Here is a 27990-nt window from a genome sequence, read left to right as displayed (position 1 = left end):
CCAACAACAAACAGAGGGAGACCCATAAAAGGAGGTTGTGAGAGTAAAAGAGGGTGTGAGAAAGGACTAAAAAAGGCTGCACGAATGGATGAACGGCAAGGTAGGTTAAGCACACAAAATACTGCACACATTTTACTATGTGCACTTTGCTTGCTTCGCACAGACAGGATGTAACTACGATCAGACTGCTCTAAAAGCTGGAGGTGGAGTTCAGGTTTTCAGAGTCGGATTACTTAAATGCAGATGGTGCACAGATGGATTCCACATGATTCCAAGTATGTGAAAGTAAAGTGTTCACAGCTGGTCATGTCTTAGTCCAAGCTTTACGTTTTACTATGATTTTCATTGTGTTTTAAGACTGGATGCGCTTTTGGATCTTATCACTTGATAATTAGAGAATTCTGCAAATCTGAAGATTTAAATTGCATGAATAAACATACATTCAGACATTCTCAAACAAACAATCAGAAGATAAGTAAGAATAACTAAAAAACAAACTTAAAAAGCTTAAAATATGAGTGGATCTTTGGTTTTAAAGTGTGTTTATTTAACTGGGCTAGTTATTATTTATTAAATAACAAATAATATAAAAAGATAAAGCATACTTTAAACTAACTGCACAATTTACAATCTGATTAAAATTTGTTATTATGGTGAACAGTATACATATATTAAATCACATAGTACATTCGGTATAAACCGCTGCTCGTGCTATATCATTGTCTAGTGTCAAAAAAAGAACCATATAGACGTGGTAGATCTGTAGATAATTCTGTATGAAAGTTCATGGAGAGTTCTGTATTAAGGACAAAACTGAATCACTCTGTTCTGCCGTGTTTTATCTTTTCTCTCAAATGGAAATTATTTAAAGTAGTCCTGCGCACTGAAGTTGAGATAAACAGTACTTGCTGTTTTGTCACAATTTACAGCACTCTTCTTATGTTTACATTGCTGATTTCCTCATGGCACATTTGTAGCCCTGAATAATGTCAAATTGTTTGACAAAACATTTCTAACACCCATATTACCACTATATAAAAGGAATTGTTCACTAACTTAATAAGCTGTTGCACCACACTTATCAGTTATTCCTGCAGCTAAACAGTTTCTCTAATTTACTATAAGAGTTGCTGGTCTGCTGGTCTTGTGTCTTGTTAATTCCTGCCACAGCATCTCTATTAGGTGCAAGTAAGGACTTTTGGAATTATGACTCTCACTGTGGTTCAGTAAAGTCATAGAGGCTTAGAAATGGATTTGTAACACTTCCCAGACTGACATAAAAATCTGTGCTCCTCTGAAAATGTCTTTAGATTCGGCAAATTAGTTTACAATTAAATTTCTTGATCTGTTTTATTAAGAAACCAATGGGGCAGTTATTTAATTTTTATGGGTTATATTTTAATATTAATATTTTATTATTTACATAAATAAATAATTACAATTATTTTACAAAATAAATACTGTATTTTTTAAATACAAGTATTTGTGTTTTACTTATGTAATGTTTTTATTTTTTATTTTATTTTAGTTTAGTTTTTATGATAAAACTAATTAGGTGAAACAAATATGCAATCATGGGGCAATCTGAAGAGCAAGTACCCCCACACCCCTGCAAGTGTCTGTGTAATTCATCATATACTAAAATGCCAAGTCTTTACACATAGATGCATTTTGATTGTCAAACAGTATAAATCACCCAATGCCAACCTACATTACAATTTCAAGAATTAATGGGAAAAATCTCCCTTCATAGCTCATAGAGCTAAACATACTTGTTACACAGCAAAAACATTGTCCAGTTTAGAAAATGTCTCAATAACCAGAAAAAGCTATCAAGTAACCAACCAACCAAGTGTCAACTCTGTTGATCAGTAATTGATCTGTATCATATACTCAAATCTGTAATACAGAAATCCCTACTGATCACTGCTGATAATTTACTGATGGTTGACATCTCAAGCATCACAATATCAGGTCATGAAACCAGTTAGGAACTGTGCAGGAAAGCTACTTTTATTCACAGAAGAAACTCTATTTATTATATTAGATTATATACCAAAAACAAATGTAATTATTTACAGGGGCGACATTGGAATGAACTCTCTGATCTTAGCATGTCTTGCTATGAAAGTTTGGTGCCAAATAAAAGTGTTTCCGCCATGTGTTAGTAACAGGTTTATAACATTAATAAAATAAAATTAATTGTACACTAGTAACTTTGTGGCAACAGTTTGGGGAAGGCTTTTCCACTTGTAGCAGGACTGTGCCCTGTACACAAAAAACGAAGTCAATAAAGAAATGATTTGACAACTTTAGTGTTGAAACAGAAGGTATCATTCAACCTAAAATCCCATGAGACTAATCTCTACATAATAGAGTTGAATGTTTTGCACCCAGCTTCAATACAAGCGGAAGCTCAAGAGTCTAGAAGACCTTGAAGTACATCACAGGATGCTTGATTTAGTATTGCTGCTCCATTAAGGTCAGATAAACTAATGGAAGTTACTGGAGCCCCTGTAAAGCTGATACACTGAATGGTGCTCTAATGTGTCTATACTTGGCTTTTGGGTTCTGTCCAAACAATTGTGGCTGAGAAGGAGTTTGAAAGGGTGATAGGGAGGAGTGCCTGAGTGCTGGAAGTGATGACAAAGACTCTGAGAAGGAAAAAAGGAAAAGGCTGTTCTCAGAGGGTCGATCAGCAAATGCATACATGCCATCTAAAAACTAAGCAAGCCAACAATACAGAAGTCTGGCACTGATTCCAAGCAATGTACCTATAATAAATATGATGTAGACAGCTTTATATAAGAGGGTTTAAATGTTTCATTAGTGTTTATTTACCCTAAAACAAACAGGTGTGCATTTGCAATCGTGTTTTAGATTGATAAGTCCAGCGATTATTAGGTATTATTAGGTTGCTATTGTGCTGCAGGACAGAACTAGTCACTCATTGAGTGCCATCACCCACCCTTTCGCCATCAACAAGCCCCTCGTTTTTCTGTGTAGAGGAAACAAAACTTCCGGTGGCTGACACAACAAGGTCCATGTGGAGCCTCCTTAATATTCCAGTCATGTGACATTCGAGGAAGTCCCCCAAGAGGGGCCATGGTGATTCCCTTTTTCTAAGTGTTATTTACAACGAGCATTGCTTTCTTGCATATAGAGAAAGTTACTACAGATATACAATAATAGTAATTACATATACAGCAATAGCACAGTAATAGTAACTAATAAAATAGAATAGACAGTGATATGGCTGTCTAGGTTTGTATTAATAGTAATCATAAAGTCTTACTTTGTAAGTCCAGATGCTTAAATGTTAAATTCTTTACTCTCTCTAGTTCTTATTTTGATTTATTATAAAAAATTTCACTATATGACCTAATAGAGAAATTGTATTATATTACATTATATATTATATTTTATTTATATGTGTTTTATTGTACTTTTAACACAATGTAACTGGGTCTAATATGAAAAATACATTTCAGTCCCCTAAATACATACACTGCCATGCAGTATTACACTTCACACTTCTTGTTTTTAACAAACATTTTGCAGTGTGGCCACATTTTGTTATCTTTGTTATTAAAAAAAGTCATCAATAATTCATTTAGAAATTGATCATAATGCATAGCATGCATACTTACATACATGTTTTACGTTTTAATAGTGTGATATAAATGTGACATTTAGCACAGCTGTGGTCAACGTGGCACAAATGAGTCAAGTGCATCAAGTGCAACTGATGTTATGTTCAAATTTCCTAATTTTCATCACACACTGGTGGCAAAGTGTAGCGCAATACTGAGCTGTCATAATGAAAGTGCTGTGTGCAGAAAACACACTTCTTTATCTTTTCCCAGTTTGTTTAAACTTGCCAAAAACAAATGTCAGATGTTTTAGTCGGAGAACATTCTCCTCTGGCAACAATTACACATACATTAATCATAACTTGCATCTGATTTAAGAACAAGAAAAGCCTTAAGGCAACAATAATTTTGAAACCCACTCTAGATTTATAGAATTAAAGAATTTATAGCCTACACACCCCTGCATTGTGAGTTTTCTGGCTTGAAAGCATCTTTAAAGCAGAAATTTATTTTTAGTCTCTATTTGTTACAGCAAAAAACCAAGCCAGATTTTTTATACTTTATAGAGGCTTGGGATCTATAAATATCCATCTACAATCTAAAAATGCCCACATGCTCTCAGATCAGCCAGCTATTTGCTGTATTGCAGTATTATTACATTATTGCTTTGTATTATTTTATTCGAAGCTATGAACTCAAGCTTATACATCAGACCGCTAAAACTGTGACTCTTGTGGTGTAATGACTATCTTGCCCCAAAACAAATGGAATTAAAATGATCAATCTAATAGGAGTTAATTCAAATAACAGTAAACATTGTTGATCATGATTTGGGGAAAGCATGCTGGTACAGCTTCTAGAGTGGGTGCTGCACAGCTACATAGGTTCAGAAGATCTAGTAAGAGTCTTGCCCTCAGTCCATGTCTTCAGAAAGCTTTGCCCATTCTCCTACAGTGGGGTCAAAAAGTATTTAGTCAGCCACTGATTGTGCAGGTTCTCCTACTTAGAAAGATGAGAGAGGTCTGTAATTTTCATCATAGGTACACTTCAACTATGAGAGACAAAATGAGAAAAAAAAATCCAGGAAATCACATTGTAGGATTTTTAAAGAATTTTTTTGTAAATTATGGTGGAAAATAAGTATTTGGTCAATAACAAACAGGCAAGATTTCTGGCTCTCACAGACCTGTAACTTTTTCTTTAAGAAGCTTTTTTGTCCTCCACTCGTTACCTGTATTAATGGCACCTGTTTGACCTTGTTATCTGTATAAAAGACACCTGTCCACAGCCTCAAACAGTCAGACTCCAAACTCGACCAAAAAGCTGTCGAAGGACACCAGGAAGAAAATTGTAGACCTGCACCAGGCTGGGAAGAGTGAATCTACAATAGGCAAGCAGGTTGGTGTGAATAAATCAATTGTGGGAGCAATTGTTAGAAAATGGAAGACATACAAGACCATTGATAATCTCCCTTGGGGTCAAGATCTCATCCCGTGGGGTCAAAATGATCATGAGAATGGTGAGCAAAAATCCCAGAACTACACGGAGGGACCTGATGAATGACCTGCAGAGAGCTGGGACCAAAGTAACAAAGGCTACCATCAGTAACACACTACGCCGAGAGGGACTCAAATCCTGCAGTGCCAGGTGTGTCCCCCTGCTTAAGCCAGTACATGTCCAGGCCCATCTGAAGTTTGCCAGAGAGCATATGGATGATCCAGAAGAGGATTGGGAGAATATCATGGGGTCGGATGAAACCAAAATGGAACTTTTTGGTAAAAACTCAACTCGTCGTGTTTGGAGGAAGAAGAAGAACCCAAGAACACCATACCTACTGTGAAGCATGGGGGTGGAAACATCATGCTTTGGGGCTGTTTTTCTGCAAAGGGGACAGGACGACTGATCCGTGTTAAGGGAAGAATGAACGGGGCCATGTATCGTGAGATTTTAGGCCAAAACCTCCTTCCATCAGTGAGAGCATTGAAGATGGAACGTGGCTGGGTCTTCCAGCATGACAATGATCCCAAACACACCGCTCGGGCAATGAAGGAGTGGCTCCGTAAAAAGCATTTCAAGGTCCTGGAGTGGCCTAGCCAGTCTCCAGACCTCAACCCCATAGAAAATTTGTGGAGTCCGTGTTGCCCAGCGACAGACCCAAAACATCACTGCTCTAGAGGAGATCTGCATGGAGGAATGGGCCAAAATACCAGCTACAGTGTGTGCAAACCTGGTGAAGACTTACAGGAAACGTTTGACCTCTGTCATTGCCAACAAAGGTCATGTTACAAAGTATTGAGTTGAACTTTTGTTATTGACCAAATACTTATTTTCCACCATAATTTACAAATAAATTCTTTAAAAATCCTACAATATGATTTCCTGGATTATTTTTTCTCATTTTGTCTCTCATAGTTGAAGTGTACCTATGATGAAAATTACAGACCTCTCTCATCTTTCTAAGTAGGAGAACCTGCACAATCAGTGGCTGACTAAATACTTTTTGGCCCCACTGTACACATGAGTTTTCTTAGGTGGTCAGGTTTTCTATCACCTTCCAAAATCATGTATAAAGTAAGATTCTTAATTGCCCCAGGAGTTTTTGTTGCACTGTCATAGATTACTGCCCAGTCCAGAGTGGGTTCCTGCCTAGCAAACTGTTTCAAGGTGGTGCCAAACTAGGGTGCCAACTCTGACCCTGATTGGTGGTTAAATGTTGGTTGTGGGAACACTGCTAGCTAAGCAGTGTTGTTTTATGATTGATTTTGCCCTGATTATATCACTGAGATATTTTAAACACCATTCAGAATGTCATAAATGGAGGCAAAGGGACTACAGTCTATATAAAATAGATCATTTTATATAACATATATTTTAAAAGTGTTTACATTCAATGTACTTTGTGGTGATACAACCTTCTGTGTTTGATGACATAATGGAAATGTGTTGTTTTTTCCCCATGTGTAGCCATGGCCACAGCTATTACTCAATGCAGCACAACACAGTTTAGACATGCTAGTTTCCTCAACCCGCCAAACAATTACTCATCTGACGCCTTTATCTAAGCTTAAAAGCAATCATTTGTCACGCTCTGGCATATACCTTATCCTACCTAAGGTTGATTTCCTCAGCATCAAAAAGGCATTCACTCCCACTATAACACCTAACAGATATATAACAAAACAAAAAAAGCAACATCTAATAAAACAACTCTAAAGCTTTCCCCACTTTAAAAACTAAGCAGTGTAAAAAGAAAATTTTGCAATAATGCTTCTTTTAATTGTGTTCAGGTCTGCTAATACAGAGTTTAAGGTTGTAAGTGTGACCATATGTAGTCAACACATGGACAGCATTTTCCTATTTGCTGGAAAACACAACATATGGGCTCACAAACAGACCACCCAGACATACCTCCATATCCAGTCCTGGCTGTCATTATATTATGTATTTGAGCCTGAGGAAAGGTGACCCAGAAGGTCACTGGGTCAGACCCCACCACTGCCAAGTTGCCACTGTTAAGCCCCTGAATCCTCCGCTCTCAATTGCTTGTATTGTATTCGATCACACTTTAATCACTTTGGATAAAAAGATCTGCTAAATGCCATAAATGTAAATCTACATATAGACACAGTTATAATGGTGTATTTTTACAGGACTGACTCTAAAATTCCACTTTTGACCAATACAAGACTAGTTATCATGTATACCTACAGTTATTATGCAGTTGGTTAGCAAAAGTCCTAAATTACATACTGTGTACCTTGTATGTTTCAACTACACAGTGTACCTACACCACAGCTAATGCACTAATCCTATGTTAAGTACAGTTATATGTGATTTTGGATTCAGCCACAATAGTGAATGTTCTCTTTCATTTTATGCACCTTTGTTGCGCTGAAAAATTGTTCCTGCCAATTGCATAATTACAGTATTTAACCATTTGACTCCAATTCAACCCTGGGTTTAGTGAGAGATGATTTCTAGCACTTTTGAGGCTGCCTAAAGGCTATATCAAACAAAAAACAAACTATGACAGGTTTTATCATCCTGACACGTGGATTAGTGAAATGTGTTGATTCCAGGCTTCCAGTTTGAATAAAGGTGTGCAGGTAAGCATATACTTGTCAGCAAAATAATCCTTTACTGTTACCCATACATACTTTTAATCCTGTCCTTTGCAATGTAATCCTACATTAACTATTTAGCACCATTTACTGGGCATTGATTGGAAAAGACTGAGTTGCTCAAATAGCTGAATCACATAGATTTACAAATCCTCACGTGTTTAAACAAAATTAAGTAGTTGATATTCTGTTAAAAGGGCAACTACTCTGTTAAAAGGTCAACCCTAGTTTGGAGATCTCTCTACAGCATATGATTCACCTATTAAAAAGAGGAAATCTTAAGTGACAACTCAGTTAGTGTCTTTAAAATCGTTGTTCCCTTTACAAAACAAAGTAAATTAAACAAAAACAAAGAGCAATGTGGGTTTTCATAAGTACCACTTGTAAATGTCACGCTAGCCTTTATTATTTAAATGACTCACTTGTAGTACTGAGGAAAAGAGTTTTCTTGAGTATAACTAATGGCACTATGCTAGAGGATCCTTCTCCCTACATGGTTTAGTAGGTCATTTGTAAAAGTATATGAAATATTTAGCCTAGTGCTCACCTTATAAGGGAACTGCACCACTTATCACATCGCTGTTCAGCTCCAGTGCATCTTGGCTCAACTTCTGTTTGCTGGCTAGCAGTGCTTAGCATTCAGTTCCATACCACTAGGATGGTGCACGATGCTGAAAAACATATAATAACTACAAAAACAGGTATGTTGGCAGCACATTGTTACTTATCTCATCAGCATCTTACTTATGACATCAATTCACAACCCCACAATCTCATCTCAAAGGGCTGTTTGTATAACATTAGTGGTCAGAACATCTTAGTGGCCACAAGGTTAAATTTCAATTCTTGCTGTCTCTAAACCCATAACAACTAAATTTAGAATTATTTTCTAACAATAATTTGTGAAACACAATCACAACACAAATATAGATGTTCTGGGATCAAGGATGATGGAGGGTTACAGTGACTTATTTAAGCCATCGGTTCATGACCTTCAGTATAATCTCTAAGTGCTGCTTTTATAGTATCAGTGGGCTGCACACATTAGTGGCTACAAAGGTAAAGAATTATTGTTTCTAGCTCTAAACCACTAATAGCTAAACTTAGGAAACCTTTTTAAAAAAAAAATGCATTTTCTCCCCCTTTTAGCGCGTCCAATTGCCCAATTTGCATCACGCATCCTCTTTGCCTCTGCCGATCTCTGCCCTCACCGAGGAGATTGAAGCTAACCCACATCCCCTCCGACATCCCCTCCGCAGGCATCTTGCCACCCACACATTGACGAGTGTGGCGCCACCTAGCGTTGCGTGTGGAGAGACACACCCTAAGAGCACTTTTTCCTCATCTCTGTCTGCCTCTAATCAGCCAGCAGAGGTCGTAACTGCACCATTCTGACAGAGAGAGACCCACTTCTGACCTTAGTCCCGCCCATCTGAACAACAGGCCAATCGTTGTCCATATAGTCGCTCAGCCCCGGTCGGTGAGGCAGAGCTGGATTCGATACGAGGTACTCGAGAGAGTCTGCCTCTAATCAGCCAGCAGAGGTCGTAACTGCACCATTCTGACAGAGAGAGACCCACTTCTAACCTTAGTCCCGCCCATCTGAACAACAGGCCAATCGTTGTCCATATAGTCGCTCAGCCCCGGTCGGTGAGGCAGAGCTGGATTCGATACGAGGTACTCGAGATCCAGCTCGGTTGCAGCTCGTGTTTTTACCGCTGCGCCACCTGAGTGGCCTAGGAAACCTTTTTAACAATATTGGGTTCATCTTTTACATTTCTCAAATACTGATGTTGTCCAATATATGTAAATTCACCAAATTACTGACAGTAACAGCAGTTACTGCAGAATCCTTTAAGGTAGATTGTCTCTTGTGCAAAAGTGTATAATTTGTGACAGCACTAATTATATCAGTTAACCAACTAAAAAATATAATTTGATACAGTGCATTTTAGTCCAAGATATGAGTTAACACTGATACTCAAAATATTATTTTTACATAAATAGACTGTTGTACCAGATGAGCTAATCCTATCTATTCTTTCCTTGAGAGTATATCTTTTTTTAAAACAAGGTATGTTGTACAAATGCTGCCAAAGTCAGAAACTGCTAAACAGTCATGGCCAAACAAAGAGCTACTGTCTTTAATAAAAACGTTAAAAGAACATATTCATTGTTATTACTGCTGGTTTAAACTCACTGTTACAATAAAATTGCATTTTAGTGTCATGGGTTTAAATGTATTCTTAATTATTGTGACACCCATAATCCTACTCAAATAGGCAAGGTCCAAAGCCAGATCAGCAAGATTTACCAATATTTACTTTTCATTTTTAAAACATGGGTTAAATATAGCACAAATCCTAAGATTGCACTACCCCAGGCAAGTAATGCAGGATAAACACAGAGAAGCCTTAAAGGTAATGCTCAGATTCTGCTGTGCCTGCTTAGTCTGAGACACCACAGCAACAGTCTCCACTTTCTTTTACTTCTGTAGAACTCAGCATGATATAGCATGTTAAATTACAACTAGATTTTTCAACTTTAAGACTTTGTTAAAGTGCTGTGAATGGGTAACAAAAAGAAAACTATATAGGAGACAGCAGACCGATGATTTTAAGCCAGAGAGGGTGAGTTTCTTTTGTCTTCTCTTGCACAGTCTAGCCATAACACATTCTATTACAGCTACAGAGCGATGTCAAGTGTATTAACAGTATATAGCAGAAAAACTATCATAGATTTCTAACATAAAAGATTCATAATGTATTTCATTTATGTAAGCAGAAAGGCTGTTTAAAAAGTGTAAGCTTATTTGTTTTTCCTGTTACTGTAGTAACAACTTGCATTTCCTGGATGAACTTCATGTTAAGGGCTAACAATGCAGGAAACTTAGAAAATATGTGTTTGATCTGACCCTGGGGTCTGAAATAGAGAAGTGAAAGCACACAGTTTTCAGGGAATGTAACTTTTTTTTACAAAAACTCTTGATTATGTGATACTTGTCTAGAATAATATTATGAAGTTTACGTGTGAAAAAGAAAGCATTTTGGGGTGCAGTTGGATGGTTATATTTGGACAGTGGTAGCCTTGTTTGGACAGTGGTAGCCGAGTGGGTAGAGATTTGGGCTATCAGCTAAAAGGTTCAGAGTTCGAATTCCAGCTCTGCCACTGTTGGGCCATTGAGATGTTTCAGAACCATACGATGGCTGACCCTGCGCTCTGACCCCCGCTTCCAAACAAGCTGTGGCTAAGAAAGAATTTCGTTGTACTGTACGTCTGTATATGTATATATGACAAATAAAGGCATTCTATCTTCTATCTAAAATGTACAAACATTAAAAGAAATTTATTAAGATCTTTATAATGAAAGAATGAAAATGTCATACGTTTGCCCAGGTTGCAAAATGGACCACTGTTTCCAGTTATACAGCTTTTATTGCAATTTTGTTTATTATTAAGTTGTATAGAAACGTCTATGCATTCTTCATTGCATGCATATTTGTTTGCCTGCCGTATCAGTTTACATTTATAGCATTTAACTTACTTTTATTTAGTGAGACATATCCAAAGTGCTTTGTGCTTGTCTTAGTACACATTTCATTTGTCTAGTAGAGACAGATGCTTGTAAATCACCTACGATGATGCAAAAAATTTACAGTCTATATTCATATGCAAACAACAATTAGATAACATTGGCAGGCAACGTGTAACTTTCTAATCTGTATTTGTTGCATGAATTCAACGTAAAACAACTAGTCTCCCTAAAAATCACTGTCCTCCTCAAGTCACCCTCAGGCCTGACAACAAGGTTCTTAGCTATAGTGCATAACAAAGTGCTGAGATCATTAGCACTACTTTGCAGAAAGGTTTGGGCATGATACATAAGGAAGTATGTATACAGAACACACACTGCTAAGTCTACATTCACAAATACAAAAATAGGATTCCTGCAAACCCACTGATAAAACGAATTATTACAATAATGACTGTAATGGAAAACCCAAACCCCAACTGCTGTGCTTTGCTAAGAATTGCTGCTGCAATATTGACAGTTATATGACAGTTTGATGCAAACCAGAAAGTTATCTACAACCTTTTGTAGTGGCAAAACTTGAAATGGGCAGTTCATGCTTAAAAACCCTCCAATTTAGCCAAATGAAAACAATTCTGCAAAGAAGAGTGGGCCAGAATTCTTCCACAGCAATGTAAAATACCCATCACAAGCTGTTGCAAGTTTTATTGCAGTTGTTACTGCCAAGGCTGGCACAAGCAATTATACGTTTATGAGGGTGATTACTTTCTTACATGGGAGATATAGGTTTTGAATAAATCTTTATCTTCAATAAATTGACAAATTAGCAAAAATAAAAGAAATTGGGTGAATGTGGGCAAATCATTTTTCACAGCACTGCAACTGAAGCCACAGAGTTCCTAAAATAATACTGATTAGCAACGGATCTGAGTGTTGTGGTTAGTAGGCTGTCACATAGTCTGTCACGTTCTTTTTTCTCACATATGCTGTTTTGATAAAACATTTAAAACCCTCTATTAGACAATGGACAAATGCAACAATTTCTAGAACTTTACAAATAATTTTGAGATGGGTTGCAGCAGGGGTGTCTCAAATAACTAATAAGTATAGACTGACACAAGTCAAAGAACACCTATGGGCTAGGTACTAAAAATTAATGACTTTTATATGACTTTCTAACCTAGAGATCTAAGAGAGACCATTTAATTTGGTAGATCAGTAGCTGAGGATCATCATTAAAGCAATTTAGTATAATTCACTGGTTCCCAGTATCATCTCCCAAAGGTAACATGTACAAAGCGGTCAGCAAGGAATCTGAGATAGTAATATTTCACTTAGGTCAAAATTAGATTAAACAGACTTTCCTATACACTTGATGGTCTGGAAAGATCTAAACCAGATAAGCATGTCTATGCAAAGATTCTCACACATGTCCAAAATAACACCAAGCTCAATACTCTTAAATGCTGCACTATGTTCATGTAGTATAGACACAGCCAGAAAACAAACAAGTACTGTTTCTGGGCTAAAAAGCAGTATAAATTGATTGAACTTTTTTCATCAGTCAGTTTAAAATATTTGTAGATATGTTTCTTTAAATTTCAAGTGGGATTTAAAAAATAATTTAAAAAAGACAACTGATGTGTACTTTAATCTTCACAATAGTGAGAATATTTTCTCTGTTTATCCTTGATATAAAAATGTAACTTACCTACAAAATGCTGTTTTAAATACTACATGTTAGCATGACATTAAAACTTATAAGTGCAAGGAACAGATATTTAATGTTCTTCATGATCAACTTTATTGATTTCTGTACTATTTTCTGTACTGTTGATGCCTGCAACAGATTCCATAGCTATCATGAGTGGGTATAAAGGGAGCATTAATCAAAAGCTTAGTCCCTTACAGGCAAGCATTTGAGGTTCGCCATTTTACAATAAGCAAAGGGTCCAACACTTGAAAATGTTTTCTCAATGCATGATTGCAAGAAATTTAGAGATTTCACTAATTACAGTACATACAACTATTAAAAGGTTTAGAAAATCCAGACCAAAACCCAATATTACAAAATTGTGACCTTCGGATTGCACTGCATAAAAGATTTACATGAATCTGTAATGCATAAAACCACATGGGCATAAAGATGCTTGGAAAAATGACCATCTGGATTGCTACGAAAAGGTCCAAATTCAAAATAAGTTCAAAAGCTGTTCGTCTTGGTATTGGAAAGTGTTCATGCCAATGGCATGAGTAACCTGTACATCTGTGAAGGCAACATTAATGTTGAGGGGTACATCTGCATGAAGCACATATGCTGCCATCTAGAAGACTTCTTTTTCAGTGATGTCCCTGTTTGTTTAGCAATGCCAAGCCACATTCTGCATGCATTACAATAGTGTTGCTTCTTAGTAATAGGATAAATGTGCTACACTGGCCTGAATGCAGTCCAGACCGGTCTCCCAAAAATGTGTCTTCCTAAGAAGCGCAATGTACAAAAATGAAAAATCCAGACTGTTGAGCATTTGAAGTATAATATCAAACAAGAACAGTGAAAACCACTTTTTACAACTATAACTGGTGTCCTCAGTTCCCGAATCATTGCAGTATGTTGTTAAAAAGAAACTTGATGTAACTTGGTGCTAAACACAAAAATATCATAAAGGAGAAATTCCTGAACAAATGAAGGGTGTGGTTTGGTAAGAAAAACAGTTAAAGAAGTGAGCACTGCCTAGAGGAAAGGTAGGGAGGCAGTGATAAGAGTGCTGTGTTTTTATTACTACAGGCCCCAGCACCTTTCATAGTTTACACTGAGTGAATTTACATCTAAATCTTTTTTATAGATGACAGTAATTGTGCCAGTGTGGGGATTTTGAATTGGAATTCCAGAATACCTTTCAAACTCTATACTAGTTTTTACTAGTTTTTCTTTTTAGGAAAGAGGAATATTAAAAAAAAATATTACTGAATATGGAGCAAACAGTGAGAGGATTGGATACTTTAAATTAACAGACCAGAATGAAGCTACATACATTTATATACATACATATCTAAATATACATAACTGTGACTCCCTGTAATAGATACTGCAGCAAGGGATCTATTAAAAAAGACGAGCTTGCAAAATATATCAACATGTTAAATGTAAACAACTACATGACTTAGGGTTTAATAATTTCTGACTGGCATTTACATTACAAATTTACAAGTGACATAATTAAGTTTTTTTTAAGAAATTACCAATAACTTGCCTATGTGTTCATTGAAAATGCAGGTAGACTGACAGCATTAAGTGTTGATGACATACAGTATATATCCACTTTTAAAATTTATAACAGCAGTCACACATCCTGTATGGTAAAATAAAGCAATAAGCCACTCGAGACCGTGCGTTACTGCGATTTTATCACGGGGAAGGTTGTTTTGGCACGACGCGAAGCGGAAACGTCTTTCCCCCTGATAAAATCATAGCGCACGGTCTCGAGTGGCTTATTGCTTTTATAAAACGGAGGTCAACATAAAATATAATAAAATACAACAATGTTCAATTTATAAATGTTTTTATTTACAAAAACACTTACAAAAAGCATTCTTCTGCGACCCCAGGTAGTTCGTTAACAGTGTTGCTAGGCAACATGAGGGCGAACATAACATTCACTTTTTCTTTTCAGTGGCGTATTAATATGGAATGATGTGAGGTGGTCATAGGTGTGCGTTTATCGGGGATTATACAACAGGTAGTTCCGACCTTACAATCTGATTGTTTGAGAAGCGTTCTAAACGTGCTGATAACAGCACGGTCTTTTCACACCACAATGGTATTACTCCGCTGACGCATTGCTATTAACGACAAGCTTCATGCACACAAACGCGCACGCAGGCAACACAGCCTTTTTTTTCCCGATTGCGTTTTAAATCCGTTATCTGATATACAATCTAGCGCACTGTGTAGGGAACATAACCAATTGTCTAATTCACTATCTAGTGCACTATGTAGGGAACATATATCCATGATCTGATACACAATCTAGTGCACTATTTAGGGAACATTAATGTGTTTGTAACGCGAACAGTTAGTTAAGCCAGTTAGCAGCTCCTAGTAGTTCTGTTTTCATCCATAGCCTTTGGTGTGTGCGAGAGGTTTTTTTATTTCTTTTTTTCCCTTCGGAGGTTCTTGCTTTCTTCTTCTTGTTGTTCTTACCTCCCTGAAATGAGTTTTTGCAACTTGGGATGTCTGCTTTGTAGTGTTAAACTTTATATTCGTTGTGGAACTACTTTTTGGCGGAAGGTATTGTCAATATTAAAGCATATTTAATATGAAATTCAGGGCTTCTTTGATTTATTTTCTTTCTTTATTTTGTAAAAACTGTTGTATAAAAGCAATAGAACACTCAAGGTCGTGTGTTATCGCGAATAACATCACGGCTGTGATGATCTACGGCACTCACCTTCGGTTCGTGCCTGCGACCAAATCACAGCCGTGATATTCGCGATAACACACTCCCTCTCGTTTTCTATTGCTTAGTTTTACAACGGCTTCAAACGCGGCTCAGCCAATCAGATTTTAGGACCGGAACTATCCGTTTTATAACAAGGGTGTTGCAAAACCTTGAATTGTTAAAGTAGTTTTTTCGCGTGTTAGTTGCAGACCTGTGCGTGTGACAGTGCGTGTTTGTTTGAGGAGAGCACAGATATGGTTTGCATGTTAAGTCTTCACTTAATTTATTTGTGCCATTCTAAAAAAAAAGCTGTAGTCACACAATATGTAAACTTACCATAAACTGACAGTGAGATAAGGGTAGTGGAGATGCCTGATGTAGTAAATGATAAACACCCTAGTGGGATTATTTTTGTTGTCTTGCCATGCAAATTTAAAACCATGTGTCATTTCAGGGTATATATGTGTAATATAATAAAAGTAGACATTTCATTGATAAAAGAATATACTGCTGAAGCCGAAAGGTTACACATACACATGGCAAGGCAGTCTTAGGCAATGTAAGGAGTTTTGCAATCATCCTTTTTCTAAGAATGATTAAAATGACAAAATACTTTTATAAATTTGAGTTTTATTTTAGATTTGTGGTTTTTTTTTTTTTCAAGTTCATATGCGAAACAACCCTGCGCACGGAGAGCTACACCCTGATCAGCATTATCCCTCTACTCCAAACGTTGTTCATATAGCCGCCCAGCCCAGCCGGATGGCAGAGCTGAGATTTGATACGATGTATTCGAAATCCCAGCTCTGGTGTGCTAGCGTATTTTACCGCTGCGCCACCTGAGCGGCTAGATTTGTGTTTTTTAATCAGTATCCTTATGCAAAATATACACTATTTGGCCAAACATGTGTGGACACGGTACTTAATTACTGAATTTAAGGGTTCTAGCCAGACCCATTGCTAACAGGTGTAAAACATATGTATGTAAAATTAATTATATTTTTCCAACATTGTGTAAACAGTTTGGAGAAGGCCCTTTCATGTTTTAGCATGCACTGCCCCTGTGTACAAAGCAAAGCCCTTAAAATTATGATTTGAAAAGGAACAGTGGTCTGTACAGAATCCTGATTTTAACACCACTAAGCTGTTTTAACTAAAAAGGCACAAATTCCCACAGATACTTTTAAGTCTTGTGGAAAGTCCCCAGATGAGTGGAGCAGCAAACTTAATTTTAATGCCTATGGTTTTGAAATGGAATGTCTATCAAGCTCATGCTGGGTGTCCACATAATTTTGGTAATAAACTAGCACTGTTCCCCTGTGATCCTAACAGTGTTGGGTGTTCTGTTAATGACAACATGCCTGGTTGTTACCATGGTAGCAACACTAGTTTAGGAATCTGAAACTCTTTAAAGTAAATGTTAACCACACAGATGTAAAGATCAAACAGTCTCATCACACAGCATCAAACAAGCTTTGCTTGAACAACTTTATATTAGAAACATCCTGCTTTTAAAGTGGGTTACTATTTTTTATTTCTATATTTATTACCAACGTACATGTTTCCAACAGATCTTCTGAATAAAGTTATTTTCTTAGTTTGATCCTTTCATGGTCCAGCTGGGATAAATCAAAGGCTTAGATTAAAACCAGAGCAGAACACTCCAACCTCTTGTCTAAACAGTGGAGATTAGCAGATGCTGAAAAAGAGAAGACTTGTAAACAGTGTGATTTTTCGCAAAGCTGAGGAGACATTTTTGGTGTTTTTGTTTTCCACTTCTATTTTGTAATTACTTTGATAGAATAATAACAATTTAATAAAATTTTAATAGTGACTTTTTTTTATGAAGTCACTATCACTGAATACATCACAAGGCCAATAGTATGTGCACAATCAAACACCACATCCTTGGGTGTTAAACATCTCATACGTTGGCATTAATATGGAGTTGACCACCTTTTAGCGTTTGGGTGGCACAGTGGTCAATTACTCTAGCCGCCTGGACCTCTACACACACATTATTCGCTATGTCTAACTGTGGGGAGGGCAAAAGTCCTAGTGTATCCTGTTGTAACAGGAGCCGCTGTGACCTGGAACAGGATAAAGCTGTAGTTAAAAAATAAAAATATTTTAGCACTTTAACAGCCCTACTCCACTGTGAAGGCTTTTTACTAGGTTTAAAAATGACTGCAGGGATTCACTTCCATTCAGCCTAAAGAGCATTAGTGAAGTCAGGCACTGATGTTTGGTAAAAAGGTTTCTCGCACATCTTACATTTAATTAATCTAAAAGCTGGATAGGGTTGATGTCAGAAATCTTAAGCTTATGTAAAGGAAACCCTACCTGTCAAGCATCTAGCTAACAGTTTGTATGCTGACGAGCTAGTGAGAGGCAGACAGTAGTCCAAACTACACAAGACACAATCAAAGTTATGTGCTAAACTGTTAAGAATTCGGCAGTACCACTCTGTACGACTGTGTGACCTACTGATTTACTGCTGAGCTGTTGTTGCTCTTAGACATTTCAATTTGCACTATTATACCAGGGCAGCCCAAGCATGGTGTCACCTTGCTTTTGGTCGTGTAGCATAAGCGTTTGTTATACATGAGAAATAACATGTAATCCATTTTTTCCTCTCTGTTTCTAATAGAAATGAAAGTCAAGAACCCATGGCACAGACCACTCGTCATCTTCATCACTGTCATTATTGCGGTGGGAATCATCGTAATGGTGGCTGTTGCAGTAGTACAGCACAAACCTCTGCTTCAGAAGTACAAGGTATGGAAGACAACAAGAAAAGGGAAGTAGGCTAGCGTGTTACAATGAAGTAACAGATGCATGTTGTTGTTTTTTCATTATTTATAGGAATGTAATTACTAAAACGTTTGGTCAGGATGTTTTCTTCATAACACAAAAAGCACTTCTTCTGAAACCAGGTAGCAGACTAGTCAGGCAAAGTCTAGAGATCAAATAGAGTAGAATAAATTTAATTCCCTTCATTTCGAAATAAGCAGCATTGTCTAAAAACATTTCTGAGCAATACATAGACACAAACAGATGCCAGATAATGGCCAGTGTAAAAAAGTATGTTTTTATTTTTAAAAAAGTACTATCTTTATTATTAACTTTAACACTTTGCATGTTATAAGTTCACAGATCTTCAAATACTCATGAACATGTCATTAAAATGAATCAATCTATAATGCATTGTTAATGTAGGAAATGTAGGAAAAATACTCATATTTAAAAATGGCATCTAACACTGCTATAATATATTTGGACAAAAGTGAGGCAAAGTTTTTTTTTAAGCAATGCACATACACTCACAGACTGGCCAGTGTAAACAGAAATGTGGTTCTCTCTATCCAAAAAAAGTAAGGCCAACCAGACTCTCTGGAGTCCTGTCCATGTACGGCTTTGCTTTCATAAACAGATTAATGCACAGTAACACCTATAATTTCCCAATAATAGGGCAAGCAATTCCTCTTGTGCCAGTAAATAGACCGTGACCATTTGTAGCAGAACCCCTACAGGTATCCATGCTAAATTACAACCACATAATGTTACTGACTGTTACCATTTACATTGACTTTATACATACTGTCTAAATGTGCACAGGAAGCTAACATAAAAATAATAGAATCCAGAAGTGTCAGTATGACAGTCTGACAGATTAAGTATTAGAGAGTTTTATTGCATTAACATGTTAACACCAGGTTTTCTTAGCTGTAGTATTAAAGGCCCACTGTCCAGTAGTTGTGGGTTTTTGTGGTGGGTATAAGCCTTTAAAACTGTTTTTGAGAAACCTTGCTCTACACAGTTTTACCTGCTTTTCCTCTACTTTTTGTAATCATATTATTTTGCTTTGCAGTATGGAATCGTTCTTGATGCAGGGTCATCTCACACATCTGTTTATATCTATGAGTGGCCAGCAGAGAAAGAAAACAACACTGGCATGGTTAAGCAAACACATGCCTGTAATGTGAAAGGTAAATAAAATACTTGGTTTGCAATGTTAAGTTTTTATTTGAAAAAAAAAAAATCTACTATATTTATTATTAGGCTTAACATTTTGCATGGATTAAGTTTACAGACTTTCAGGCATGTCACTTTGCTTTACAAAGTACAGATAGTACTAAGATAAACTTGTAGGACATTTCAGACTAACTAAAAACAAGTAAAGAACCTGGACAATTGCTGACATCCCTTAGTAATATTAATATTGGACATGCTCAGTAAATTCATTCAGTCATTGCTTTATCCTATTCAGGGTCATGGTGGGTCCAATTCATTGGGCAAAAGGTGGGAAACACAATAGACAGGTCACCAGTACATCATAGAGCAAACACACATACACACACACACATAAGGCAATTTTGTATCTCCAATTAACTTGACTGTGAGTGGAAACCGGAGCTCTCGAAGGAATCCCAAGGCTGAAGAATCATGTTTTTTAAGTTATGCAGGACTTTAACTACAGATCTAATCACATGAATAAAATTATACCTGCTTTATACAGGCCATGATTTGAAAAAAAGAATGTTGTAGTGCTACAGCATGTTTCAGTTAAAACTTTATGGCTGCAGCTGTTTATTAAACAATTTGTCAGTTTCCTGAGTAATGCTTTTTGCACATGTTTTTTGTTTTATGAAAGGCAAAGGAATTTCCAGTTACTCCGGCAATCCAACACAGGCAGGTGATTCCCTTAAGGACTGTATGGATGAAGCCAGAGAAAAAATTCCTAAACACAGACACCAAGAAACGCCGGTGTACCTGGGAGCCACTGCAGGCATGAGGCTGCTCAAGTAAATAACTTTTTTCATCTCATCAGATTATTTTGTGATGACCACATGATTTATGAGTATGCTACTAAAAGATGATAAATTATTTAGGTTTATTACTTTTGTCAGATAAGTCATTACTTATTACTTTGTAAGTTATTACAAAGTCCATTATAATAAGCACTTTACAGACAAGAGTACTGGGACACCCCTTCTAATTTTAAAAAGGTTATTATATGCTTCTAACTTTGCAGCAACAGTTTATGGAACTTCCTGTTTAACCATGACTGTGCCCCTGTGTACAAAGCAAGGTTTTTGAAGACATAAAAAAAAGTTTGGTTTAAAGAAACCAGTCTGCCCAGTGGCCTGCACAGAGCCCTGGCTTAAGCTCCACTGAACAGCTTTGGAATTAACTGGAACATTAACAGAAGACTTCTTGACCAGTATCAGCGTCCAGCCATACAAATACTATTTTGGCTCAATTAGTACAATTTTGCACAGACATACTTATGAACCTTATGAGAAGTCTTCTCTTGCTATATCTGAAAAGATCACATAGAGGTCACTCCATTTTAATACCATTTGTTTTAAATGTGACATCCAACAAGCTCACGGTCAGGTGTCCAAATACTTTTGATCACAGAGCATATTAATGACACACCATTGCAGTACTACATTACTACTGGCACAATTAATGTTTTTGTTCTGCACTCATGCTCACTTTTATCAAATTAATCTTGACTTAATTTACATTGTTGAATGTCAGCTTTAATTTTAGGGTGTTGATATTTTTATTGAGTAAATCATGTGCATGTCTAGCCACTGGAACTGGCTCACATGACCTTCCCTGAGCATTGCAACAACCAAATGAATTCTGAAGTGTACTCAGACATTTTATTCTCTCAGATTTAATTAAGTTTCTCCACGTTCAGTAGATGTGATTTAATCGTAGTCTCACCACAAACATGCTGAGAAAACAACTATGGAGATTTATAAATAGATAAGTGAATTACTTGACCTCAGCACATATCTTGCCGAGTTAAGGAAAGCCTGATAGGCACAAAAAGTCGCATAAGAAGGAACTGAAAGTTTCTGCCCAGCGTCTAGTGCAGCGTTTTTTTTCCCTGTGTCCCAAGTGACCCACAATTTGTCTGTGATTTTTACTGCAACCCAGGCAACACAAACAGTGAATCAAAACGAAACACAAAACAGAACACACTTAATTAATGAAATTGGTGGCAATCTGGTCCCACTGTGCTTTACAAGTTCATGTACAAGTTCATTTCATATTTGTGTGCCTTTTAAAATTCATTTAATCATTATTATTTTTCTTAGTTGACCCATTTTCTGGCTCACAGCCCAATCAAGCTGTAGATAACTACTAAACATTTTTTGATGTTCATGTGTCCAGTTCATTTTGGTTCTTAGAATTTGAAAGACTGATGTCTGTTCTGTAATTTGTATCCAACTGGGCAGTTACTCATATAGAAATTGTTTAATTTTAAATGCAATTTTAAATATTTTTAAAGGACTTAACTGTAACAAATAATTACAATATTATACTACTATTTGTTAAGGATGGAAAATGATAATGCCTCACAGAAAGTTTTGGAGTCTGTAGAACAGTTCCTGCAGACATACCCATTTTCCTATCAGGGAGCACGTATTATCAGTGGTCAGGAGGAAGGAGCTTTTGGCTGGATCACTGTCAACTACCTGAGCGATAATTTTAGAAAGGTAAACTTAATCTTTTGATTTTTATGGGAGTTTTGTGTTTATGTTTATGGTACATGATGTATACGAGTTGCCCCATGTCTTCTGCCATCATACATTAGCAGGCTGACTAGTACAAGTTTGATGTTGTGAATAACAAGTAATTTTGATATTATATAAGTTAGTTCTGCTATATTTGTTTAAATGTCCAGTGTTTGATGCAGCTTTTATTGAATCTGGTGTATATTTACTTTTACCACATTTAGTAGACACTTTTATCCAAAGCAACTTATACATGCAAAGTATGGACTTGATTTTGGAATGCATTTAGCTGTAAGGTAATTTTCATTTATGACATTTAGTAAAAGCAACACCAACTTACAATTGCCTTTCACTAATTATTCACCATATGAAACTACTCAAAGTTAGAGAAATTAAACATCACTGTTTTAGTTTTGTTGGAAATACTTCAAAAGTCTCTCAAACTATATAATTAGAAACGGAGTTAGCATTAAAAAGTAAGCATGTGTTTCAGTTTAGAGTCTTAGAGTATACACAGTGATTTAATTAGTTGCTGTAGGATAATGTCATTTATTAATACCACACAGCACATGGTTTATTGTATTATGTGTAAAATAAAGTTTGTGTGCAGGCCTCAGGGACACTTGGAGCTCTTGACCTAGGTGGAGCCTCCACTCAGATCACATTTGTTTCGAAGCAGGAGATGGAGTCTCCAGAAAACTCGATTGATTTCCGGCTTTACGGAAATGATTACCATCTCTACACACACAGTTTTCTCTGCTATGGAAAGGATCAGGCGCTAAAGTTGACTTTAGCTAATGAAATACAAGCAAGTCGTATAAAGGTAAGATCATTAAAAATAAGATTAGCATTTACTTTTATCTACAACAAGACCAGTGGATCTTATATTCCTGCTTTTATCTGTTCTTTTCTAAGACAGATCCTATTATTCTCGAGGACCCTTGTTTCAACCCAGGATACAATGTGACCAAAAGCATTCAAAGTACCTTTAACAGCCCTTGTCTAGGACAGAATACATTTTCTCTGACAAGTTTTATCCATAACGGCATTGGGGATGGAAATAAATGTCATGCAGCAGTCAAAAAGGTCTTTAACCGCACACACTGTTCTACTTCAAGCTGCTCTTTTAACGGTGTCTTCCAGCCCCCTGTGGAGGGCAGATTTGGGGTATGTACAGTACTATAACAACAGCATATCTGTATATTAAATACATATTAAAATGCAATTAACCTGAAATCTTTTTGTTTTTTAGGCATTTTCTGCTTTCTTCTTTGTGATGGACTTTCTGAATCTGACCAGTTACAGCTTACCAGAGGCTAAAAAACAACTGGCAAATTACTGCGCCACCCCCTGGCAAACTGTAAGATTGTTTGGTTTAAATTTGAATCTAAAACTAATCTAAATCTAAATCTAAAGTTAAACTGTATCATATAATTTTCCTTAAATGTTTTCATTATTAGAACATTTTGACCAGTTTGAATTATATTTGTGTGATCATTATTCTGGAAAAAAAAAAGCTTTGGACACACACATATACACTGATCAGCCATAATTAAAACCACCTACAGGTTTCTACACTCACTGTCCATTTTATCGGCTTCACTTACCATATAGAAACATTTTGTAGTTCTACAATTACTGACTGTAGTCCATCTGTTACTCTGCATGCTTTGTTACCCCCCTTTCATGATGTTCTTCAATGGTCAGGACTCTCCCAGGACCACCACAGAGCAGGTATTATTTGGTGGTGGATCATTCTCAGCACTGCAGTGACAATGACATGGTGGTGGTGTGTTAGTGTGTGTTGTGCTGGTATGAGTGGACACAGCAGCACTGCTGGAGTTTTTAAATACTGTGTCCACTCACTGTCCACTCTATTAGACACTCCTACCTAGTTGGTCCACCTTGTAGATGTATTTATAATTTGTATCTTTTTTTATTTTATGTGGAATATAAAACTGTTAGATACCATCTGCAATGTTATTCAAAGACTGATCCTAATGCCTTTTAACTCCAAAATACATTTAATTAAATAGAATCTTAAGTTACGCTTGTCTACTGTTACAGATAAAGCAACGGCATTTTCAAGTAAAGGAGAAGTATCTTTCAGAGTACTGTTTCTCAGCTACCTACATCCTGTCCTTGCTTGAAGATGGATACAACTTTACATCTGATAACTGGAAAGACATTCAGTTTATCAAGAAGGTCTGCACACTTCTTAATTGTCGAACAATTCTGTTTAAATACTATAATGCTGAACAGCTGTTTTTGACTGACAGTGTGTGACTTACCTGTGTGATATCTGTCTGTGCCTGTGCAGATCGGGGACAGTGATGCTGGCTGGACTCTGGGTTATATGCTGAATCTGACAAACATGATTCCTGCAGAAGCTCCAGACACTCCACTTCTGCCTTACGATGGCTATGTCACGCTTATGTTCTTCCTCTCTCTCCTGATTTTTGTCCTGTTTTTACTTGCCTACGTATCCATTCGTCGATCATCTGGCCAGGCCCAGAAAGCAATTATTTAGCTGTGAAAAGGGATTGGCAATTTATTTCGTTACCATAAAAGCACAGTCTTCCAAGAACAAAAACCATGGGACTGACAACCACTTCTGAGTTTTTTTTACTCTAAATCAATAAACAGTTTAAAATTTTTACCTCATTCAAAGAAGAAATCAGCTCAAATAACGGATTTGTGAATCTAGTAAATTGAAGAAATACAGAAGCACAAACAATACACCTCTACAACTGGAATATGTTTTATGTCTTTGTTATTTCTTACAACAACCTTAAAATGCTGATTCAAAACAATCTCAGGAGGAAAGATAAAGTGATACATTTCAATGAAGGCTACTTGTAGGGTTCTCCCTACAGGGAAAGTGCACTGAACTATATTTTGTGTCTTTAATACTTTAGAACAAATAATCATTCTTCTGCATAGCAGAGTACAATATTTTGTACTCATCTGGAACAGGACTGGGACAATAAAATGAGCCCTGAGATGTGGTATGGCCTTATGTATTTTACTTAAGTATGCATACAATCATTATAAAAGTAAGTATCTGCAAATACACTGTTTTTAACAAAATATAAGGGGCACAAGGTTACATTTCTGACTGTCTTTCTATACAATAGTGTGTTCTTTTATTACATTGCTCCATGATGTATGTTTAAATTACTGTCAAAAAGTTTTGTAAGGCACATTTGTTTAAAATATCAATGTACTGTCTATGTTATTCTTGTGACGTGTACACTACAGGTCTATGTTATGGAAGCAACAAACTAAACAAAATTAACAATTAATTACATCTACATTTTTTAATGGTGCTGTGGCCAGGGCCCTGTGCAAACTAGTCAGTTTCTTTCACACCAAACTTGCCAACAAACCACTGCTTATACAGCCCACCTGGTGCACAAAGAAAAGCTGCTGCCATAAAATTATTTGGAATATTAACTTTAAGTGAATAACAACAGCTGTGTGCTGTACTTTAACAGTTCTTTAACATTAAACTAATGGGTCCAGCCAGAGCCCTTCACCAAACTTCATTCTTGGAACAATACATTCCCACATTGTAAAGGTGCACTGAGCCAAATTAAAAGCCCCCAAAATCAATCTTCTGTCAGTATTTATGAGTGAGGATTACATGGCTACATGCTTCATTTGATGGCTGAAATAACTGAACTCACTAACTGAAAAACGTGTCCATGTACCTTGTCATGTAGTTTATATTTAATTTATATAAAATCTTCATTCTTGGAACCACATCTAGATTTACCTATTTTTCATTAAATAATCTTCTGTGCAGCCATGTACATTTAGACAGCCAAGAAGTGATTATTCATTATCTTAGACCCTGGAATACTAATCAGAAGATTGTGAGCTCAAATCTCACTTGCACCAACTTTCCACTGTTGGGACTTGCCCTGCCCTTAGCTGTTTAATTTATATGCAAGTATATTTTGATAATACGATCTTTTGAATGTATAATACGTAAATCATAAAATGTTAGACTGCAAGAGTCACACTACATCAAAAACACACAATCTTGGCCGCTCAGGTGGCGCAGCAGTAAAAACACACGCTGGAACCAGAGCTGGGATCTCGAATACATCGTATCGAGTCTCAGCTCTGCCTGCCGGCTGGGCTGAGGAGCCACATGAACAACGATTGGCCTGTTGTTTAAATAGGGGTGGGATATTAACAAAAGCCAGGTAGGGACTCTCTCATAACAAATGCAACTACAACCTCTGCTGGCTGATTGATGGTGCCTGCACAGAGACAGGAAAAGAGTGCTGTCAGGGTGTGTCTCTCCGTACACAGTGCTGATCACTCGTCAAAGTGTAGATGACAAAATGCATTCGGCTGCTGCCCACATGTCGGAGGTTAGTCAGTGTTAGATTTTGGCACATAGTTTTAAATTTAAATTGCATTTTATAAAGAATTAGTAAGCTGTACAGTATTGCTGTAAATATTGGGTCAAACCATTTTGTTATTAAAAATGCAATCTGTTTTTGAAGGTGATAAGTATTTATTTGCTTACACGGAGCATGCTGATGAGCCTTTATGAACAGTACCTACACTGGACACTATTACAAGCATGTATTAAGTAATCTTACATGTATTTAAGAAGGCACATTGACAAATACAAACTTTTATTAAATTATTTAATGCCCACTCAGGAATGGACTTTTCCCAGCATTCATTTGCCTTGAACTGAAATGTAGCTCAATTAATACACATTAAATCTTTTCCAGAATTAAATGCAAGTGCCCCATGAAATTCTCTAATTTTTTAAGATTGTGTTATGATAATATTAATTGAATGTCGTTGTGAACCATTCATCAAGTTTTACAACTTTTACAACCAAAAATCTAATAAGCACAAGTGTTGATTCATAACACTGCACAAAGTTTGATTTCTGTGCAATAGTTATTATGTACTGAAACTAAAGTAATAATTTCTGGCCTTACAATAAAATATTCATACAGGGCAGTAAGAGATTTAATTTATTTCTCTTACTGCCCTGTAGGAATATTTTATTGCTTTTATAAAACGGCGGTCAACATAAAATATAATAAATACAACAATGTTTAATTCATAAATGTATTTATTGGGTATAAACTTACAATAAAGCATTCTCAGTCAGAGCGACTTACAATTATGACTGAACACAATTTTGAGCAATTGAGGGTTAAGGGCCTTGCTCAGGGGCCTAACAGTGGCAACCCAGTGGTGGTGAGGCTTGAACCGGCAACCTTTTGATTACTAGTCCTGTACCTTAACCACTGAGCTATCACTGCCCTGGGATTTTACAACGGCTTCGAACGCGGCTCAGCCAATCAGATTTTAGGACCGGAACTATCCGTTTTATAAAAAGTTTTAAATGCTTACAGTCAAGGCTTCCAGCATGTAAAAGATACATTTAAAGTGTTTATATGGTTTGACAGTCTAAATGTTATGACAATTTAAAAATTAAGCTCAACTGTAAAATTGATTTCTAAAGAATGTATGTAATACTGTTACCCTACCTAAAGTTTTAACACAAATAGTATTGCTTCCATACCTTTGACAAGTAGTGGACATGTAAAATATTTTTTTACTATTAAAATTGCCAGTGAGTTTATTTTGACATGGATCGTAAGCATTTACATTTACATTTACATAACCTTCTGTTTACTAGTCCAGTACCTTAACCACTGAGCTATCACTGGCCCTAAGCACACTTTTATAATGTAGAGAACAATTCATATATGTTCAAATCTTATA

The 27990-nt window shown here is 36.5% G+C and overlaps 1 protein-coding gene across 1 annotated transcript; it reads left to right on the top strand.

Moving 5' to 3' along the window:
• entpd1 (ectonucleoside triphosphate diphosphohydrolase 1) lies at positions 1 to 27853 on the top strand. The gene is made up of 10 exons (XM_063003016.1): positions 1 to 100; positions 18336 to 18463; positions 19557 to 19674; positions 20340 to 20490; positions 22044 to 22203; positions 22832 to 23044; positions 23137 to 23388; positions 23474 to 23581; positions 24289 to 24426; positions 24542 to 27853. The coding sequence occupies exons 1-10, from the start codon at positions 85 to 87 to the stop codon at positions 24749 to 24751; spliced, it is 1494 nt and encodes a 497-aa protein (XP_062859086.1). The 5' UTR covers positions 1 to 84; the 3' UTR covers positions 24752 to 27853.
• Positions 27854 to 27990: the final 137 nt, after the last annotated feature.

Source organism: Trichomycterus rosablanca, chromosome 10 (genome assembly GCF_030014385.1).
Source record: "Trichomycterus rosablanca isolate fTriRos1 chromosome 10, fTriRos1.hap1, whole genome shotgun sequence".
Lineage (NCBI taxonomy): Eukaryota > Metazoa > Chordata > Actinopteri > Siluriformes > Trichomycteridae > Trichomycterus > Trichomycterus rosablanca.
This window is presented reverse-complemented; position numbering and strand designations above follow the sequence as displayed.

Coding starts and splice junctions, on each gene's coding strand:
- entpd1 (XM_063003016.1), top strand. Junction 20,491..22,043: donor GCAGGCATGAGGCTGCTCAA/GTAAATAACTTT, acceptor CTATTTGTTAAG/GATGGAAAATGATAATGCCT. Junction 23,045..23,136: donor TACAAGCAAGTCGTATAAAG/GTAAGATCATTA, acceptor TTCTTTTCTAAG/ACAGATCCTATTATTCTCGA.